Source organism: Salvelinus namaycush, chromosome 41, assembly GCF_016432855.1.
Source record: "Salvelinus namaycush isolate Seneca chromosome 41, SaNama_1.0, whole genome shotgun sequence".
NCBI lineage: Eukaryota > Metazoa > Chordata > Actinopteri > Salmoniformes > Salmonidae > Salvelinus > Salvelinus namaycush.
This window is the reverse complement of record NC_052347.1, coordinates 13601038-13607217: the sequence shown is the minus strand read 5'-3', so window position 1 is coordinate 13607217 and position 6180 is coordinate 13601038. Positions and strand designations below refer to the sequence as shown.

Genomic DNA, 6180 nt, shown 5'->3' with positions numbered 1-6180 from the left:
CCTTCGCCTCAGTCTAAGAACCTGCTCCAGAGCACTCAGGACTCCATCAAGGATCTCTGTACTTTGCTGTACAAGGCCCTTCTCTCCCAATTGCTCCGTTTGGCCGGGCAGCCAGCTCTAGGAAGAGTCTTGGTGGTTCCAAACTTCTTCCATTTAAAAATGATGAAGGCCACTGTTCTTGTGGACCTTCAATGCTGCAGACATTTTTTGGTACCCTTCCCGAGATCTGTGCCTCGACACAATTCTGTCTCCAGCGCTCTACGGACAATTCCTTCAACCTCATGGCTTGGTTTTTGCTCTGACATGCACTGTCACTTGTTGGAACTTATATAGACAAGTGTGTGCCTTTTCCAAATCATGTCCAATCAATTGAATTTACCACAGGTGGACTCCAAGTTGTAGAAACATCTCAAGGATGATCAATGGAAACAGGATGCACCTAAGCTCAATATCGATTCTCACAGCAAAGGGTCTGAATACTTATGTAAGTAAGGTATTTGTTTTTTATTTGTAATAAATATGCAAAAATTTCTAAAAACCTGTTTTGCTTTGTCATGATGTGGTATTGTGTGTAGATTGGTGAGAAATAAAAAAATATTTAATACATTTTAGAATAAGGCTATAACGTAACAAAATGCACTGTACATTATTTAATTGGCAGTTATGGGTAAGACCTTATGATCTCATCAACTAGCTGCATCTATATCATTTGAATTTCCATTAATAGGACTGGTATGACCAGATAGGAGTCCAGTGACCCTTTATCCCCAGTTCCAGGCATTCATGTCTGGATTGTAATGCATATACGGAAGCACATGTAAATGCTATATTCAGAGGTTGATGTTGATTATTGGTCATGATACAAAATAGTCAGTGTAATGTTTATCCATATATTTTAACAGATTTTAGTTGTCTGGGTTCTCTGATTTTAAGCGTATCTTCTGGGCGGTTTGAAACCACTCCTTGAATTGCATCAGATGTAGATATTGTTTTCCACACACAGACCTAAGCAGAAAACACATTTTGAACAGTTATATTTAATAACACAAAAACAACTGTTCCAACATGAACTTGTTTGGTAAAATTGTTTCTGATATGATACTAATATGATACAAATTGTATTATGAGGGCATGGGAGTACTGAAATCTCGCGATAGGTCTCTAGTGACAACATTTCCAGAGCGCCCTGTGATTTTTCAAAACAGTCCAATAGGGTGATGCTTTTAATCGAACTGACCAATCGGGGAGCTTTGTGACAGGAATTTAAAGGTCTGTACAAATGTTCAATGCATTAGCTAGAATTTCTAAAGAAGGACCGGCCGGGTAAGTGCTTGTCAAGTGCTCATATTTGGGAAATATTCGATGTACTTCTATATATTACTGCTTTACTTTGTTGAAGGGGTTTGCTAGCCACTCTTCCTGGTCACTTGTGACTGATATAACTTTATAGAAAAGCCAAAAACGTGTTCTTGGATCCTAGCTAGCAATTCGTATTATAAAACTATTTGTTGCATTTCGTTTAGGTGCTCAAAAAAATCTTTCTTTATCAAACTTCATCGAACATTTTTATCAGTTTGCTCAAAAATGTCTGCTAGCAACGAGAACGGTGTCCGTCTGGACAAGTTCAAGAATAAAGGAAAAGATGCGAATGTAAGTGACATGCATGGCACATTTTTCAGTGTTTATGGCTTGCTAGCTAAATGAATCTGGCTAGGCACAGTCACTGATGGTTGTTGATCACTTTGCAGGAACTTAGACGCAGGAGAGTAGAAGTGAACGTCGAACTTCGCAAGGCAAAGAAGGACGATCAGATCTTCAAAAGAAGAAATGTCACCACTTTGGTCGACGAGGTAACTTCCCCACTTCAAGAGAAAAGCCAAAACTGTCAGGTGAGTTTGTTAGGCCTGTCTGTTAATACAATTCCAGTGGCGCACAATTGGACCAGCGTCATCCGGGTTAGGGGAGGGTTTGGCCGGAGAAGGCCGTAAAATATTTTGTTCTTAACTGACTTGCCTAGTAAAATAATTCCAATGGCAACAACCTGTTGTCTTAATTTACAGGCCACTCGACAGTGGACCGTGGAGGAAATTATTGCAGGTGTGAACAGTAACAACCTTGATGCCCAGCTCAACGCCACGCAAGCTGCAAGGTAATCAATGTAAAACTGTCTGGGAAATCTTTTTATTTTTAAGTGTTGGCTATCATGATTTGTTGCTTTTTCAATTGTTCTCATTACAGGAAGTTGCTATCCCGTGAGAGACATCCTCCCATTGACCACATCATCAGTGCTGGGCTGATTCCAAAGTTAGTTGCTTTCTTGGGTTTGGAGTCACCCCCTATCCAGTTTGAGGCTGCCTGGGCTCTAACCAACATTGCATCTGGAACATCTGACCAGACCAGTGCTGTTGTGGAGGGCGGAGCCATTCCAGCCTTCATCAGGCTTGTCATATCTCCCCACCCCCACATCAGTGAGCAGGCTGTGTGGGCTTTGGGTAACATTGCAGGTAAAGCCTTCCTCTTTTGTTACAGCATCTCGTCAGTGTATAGAGCCCTAAACTGCATAAGTGATCTCCCACCCCTAACCTTGCATCCTTGATTTATTCTGTTAGGTGATGGGTCAGTCTACAGAGACCAAGTCATCAAGCATGGAGCTGTGGCCCCCTTGCTTAGTCTGCTCGCTGTCCCTGAGCTTTCTTTGTTCTCTGTAAGTATTCTTAGTGGCTAGACACTTAATGCGGTGATCCTTGGCAACCATTCATAAGTAATGGACAGTCACTTGACTTGTTCATGACACGCTACAAAGTATCAGTCTTGTTTTTTGATAACTCCTTGCCCCCACATTACTTTCCTCACTGACCACTGGGAGGTGCTGTAACTCAATTAATGAACACCTCTCAAATATTTGTTTGTCTTCTCTGCAGTCTGGCTACCTGAGGAACATCACCTGGACATTGTCAAACTTGTGCCGCAACAAGAACCCATCTCCCCCTCTGGCAGCCGTGCAGCAGATCCTGCCCACTCTGGTGCGTCTGCTGCACTATGATGATAAGGGTGTGCTGGCAGACACCTGCTGGGCATTGTCCTATCTGACAGACGGGCCCAACGATCGCATTGAGGTGGTGGTGCAGACTGGCCTGATATCCCGCCTGGTGCAGCTGCTTGGCTCTGGGGAGATCGCTGTTGTGGTATGTGCCCAGTCTAGTTATCCTGCAGAGGTGGTGGGCTGTCATGTACAATGATGAAGTAGTCACCATATTTATATACACTGCTCAAAAAAATAAAGGGAACACTTAAACAACACAATGTAAATCACACTTCTGTGAAATCAAACTGTCCACTTAGGAAGCAACACTGATTGACAATACATTTCACATGCTGTTGTGTAAATGGAATAGACAACAGGTGGAAATTATAGGCAATTAGCAAGACACCCCCAATAAAGGAGTGGTTCTGCAGGTGGTGACCACAGACCACTTCTCAGTTCCTATGCTTCCTGGCTGATGTTTTGGTCACTTTTGAATGCTGGCGGTGCTTTCACTCTAGTGGTAGCATGAGACGGAGTCTACAACCCACACAAGTGGCTCAGGTAGTGCAGCTCATCCAGGATGGCACATCAATGCGAGCTGTGGCAAGAAGGTTTGCTGTGTCTGTCAGCGTAGTGTCCAGAGCATGGAGGTGCTACCAGGAGACAGGCCAGTACATCAGGAGACGTGGAGGAGGCCGTAGGAGGGCAACAACCCAGCAGCAGGACCGCTACCTCCGCCTTTCTGCAAGGAGGAGCACTGCCAGAGCCCTGCAAAATGACCTCCAGCAGGCCACAAATGTGCATGTGTCTGCTCAAACGGTCAAACAGACTCCATGAGGGTGGTATGAGGGCCCGACGTCCACAGGTGGGGGGTTGTGCTTACAGCCCAACACCGTGCAGGACGTTTGGCATTTGCCAGAGAACACCAAGATTGGCAAATTCGCCACTGGCGCCCTGTGCTCTTCACAGATGAAAGCAGGTTCACACTGAGCACATGTGACAGACGTGACAGAGTCTGGAGACGCCGTGGAGAACGTTCTGCTGCCTGCAACATCCTCCAGCATGACCGGTTTGGCGGTGGGTCAGTCATGGTGTGGGGTGGCATTTCTTTGGGGGGCCGCACAGCCCTCCATGTGCTCGCCAGAAATAGCCTGACTGCCATTAGGTACCGAGATGAGATCCTCAGACCCCTTGTGAGACCATATGCTGGTGCGGTTGGCCCTGGGTTCCTCCTAATGCAAGACAATGCTAGACCTCATGTGGCTGGAGTGTCAGCAGTTCCTGCAAGAGGAAGGCATTGATGCTATGGACTGGCCCGCCCGTTCCCCAGACCTGAATCCAATTGAGCACATCTGGGACATCATGTCTCGCTCCATCCACCAACGCCACGTTGCACCACAGACTGTCCAGGAGTTGGCGGATGCTTTAGTCCAGGTCTGGGAGGAGATGCCTCAGGAGCATGCCCAGGCGTTGTAGGGAGGTCATACAGGCACGTGGAGGCCACACACACTACTGAGCCTCATTTTGACTTGTTTTAAGGACATTACATCAAAGTTGGATCAGCCTGTAGTGTGGTTTTCCACTTAAATTTTGAGTGTGACTCCAAATCCAGACCTCCATGGGTTGATAAATTTGATTTCCATTGATCATTTGTGTTATTGTTATCAGCACGTTCAACTATGTAAAGGAAAAAGTATTTAATAATAATATTTCATTCTTTCAGATCTAGGATGTGTTATTTTAGTGTTCCCTTTTTTTTTTTTGAGCAGTGTATTTCAACATCTATGGTACTATGTCTGTTTTCACCCAAGTGCCCACTGTCTTTGACCTGTCTCCTTCAGACTCCTTCTCTGCGTGCCATTGGAAATATGGTGACTGGCACGGATGAGCAGACTCAGGCTGTGCTGAATGCTGGGGCCCTCTCCATGTTCCCTGGCCTGCTTCGCCATCACAAGAGTAACATCCAGAAGGAGGCCTCCTGGACCCTGTCCAACATCACTGCAGGGAGAGACTCTCAGATCCAGGATATCATCAATGCTGGCCTGGTCCCTCTCATGGTAGATGTCCTACGCAAGGTATGTAGGTTTGTTTTCTGTAGTATCTTATATGATAGGATTTGTATAATTAGGAATGGTGGGATGTTTTTTTTATAATACTATTACACATCTGCATTTCTATACAGGGTGACTACAAGACTCAGAAAGAGGCAGTTTGGGCAATAACCAACTTTACCAGTGGGGGCACAGTTGAACAGGTTGTGTACCTTGTTCAAGCCAATGTGCTGGAGCCTCTGTTGAATCTACTCTCAACAAAGGACAGTAAAACCATCCTTGTCATCTTGGATGCCATCACCAACATTTTCCTGGTAAGGGGACTTTCTCACCAAGAATAAGTAAATAAATCTTAACGGTGTAGACATAAGCATTTGTACCCTGTAACTGCAAGATTCGGGTGACATATTTATTCTTTAACTTGTTTTGTCCATCAGGCTGGAGATAAGATTGGTGAAGCAGAAAAGCTGTGCATGATGATCGAGGAATGTGGTGGGCTAGACAAGATTGAAGCTCTGCAGTCCCATGAGAATGAGCTAGTCTACAAGGCCTCCCTCAACCTGATTGAGAAATATTTCTCTGGAGAGGTGAGCATTGTGTAATGGTGACTAATTGAACCTGTCCTATTATAGATGGTATTTCCTTTGCCTCAATTTTTCTTGCATGTGCTGTTTTCTAGGAAGAGGAAGACCAATGTGTTGCTCCAGAATTGACAACTGATGGCTATGCATTCCAGATCAGTGAGAACCAAAGCACTTTCAACTTCTAAATACCACTTTTCCTTTCATCTCTACTGTATACTGCCACTGTTTGTCCTCTGTAATAATGGACTTCTATTGTCTGAAATGTACATATGTTTTATAATTGTCTGTAAATAAATTTATTAAGATTCCAACTGCTGTAATTTCTTGAGGTTTGGGTGGATTGGCAATGCATTGAATTCCAATATGAATCTTTATAGCTTCCACCCTCTTTTTTTTCCCTGTAAGAACGAAATGCAAATAAGCGGTTTTTGCTACGGTATCTGGACTGTCAGAGCCAGTTATTTTTTTTTAAATTACACTAGTCTGACAAAGTTGTATTTTCTCAGTCATTGGCATTTTG

General features: G+C 44.2%; 1 protein-coding gene across 2 annotated transcripts; it reads left to right on the top strand.

The window, feature by feature from the left end:
* The first annotated feature begins 1266 nt into the window (after positions 1-1266).
* Positions 1267-5971, top strand: LOC120034126 (importin subunit alpha-1-like). Of its 2 annotated transcripts, XM_038980567.1 has the most exons (11): positions 1267-1323; positions 1524-1650; positions 1749-1889; positions 2061-2149; positions 2239-2504; positions 2610-2704; positions 2922-3185; positions 4867-5100; positions 5208-5390; positions 5514-5663; positions 5756-5971. In XM_038980567.1, the coding sequence occupies exons 1-11, from the start codon at positions 1280-1282 to the stop codon at positions 5843-5845; spliced, it is 1683 nt and encodes a 560-aa protein (XP_038836495.1). In that variant the 5' UTR covers positions 1267-1279; the 3' UTR covers positions 5846-5971. The 2 variants fall into 2 exon arrangements, with proteins under 2 accessions (XP_038836495.1, XP_038836496.1); XM_038980568.1 differs by lacking the exon at positions 1267-1323 and having other exon boundaries at positions 1336-1650.
* Positions 5972-6180: the final 209 nt, after the last annotated feature.

Coding starts and splice junctions, on each gene's coding strand:
- LOC120034126 (XM_038980567.1), top strand. CDS start 1,280: ATGTTCAATGCATTAGCTAGAATTTCTAAAGAAGGACCGGCCGG. Junction 5,391..5,513: donor CCATCACCAACATTTTCCTG/GTAAGGGGACTT, acceptor TTTGTCCATCAG/GCTGGAGATAAGATTGGTGA. Junction 5,664..5,755: donor AGAAATATTTCTCTGGAGAG/GTGAGCATTGTG, acceptor GCTGTTTTCTAG/GAAGAGGAAGACCAATGTGT.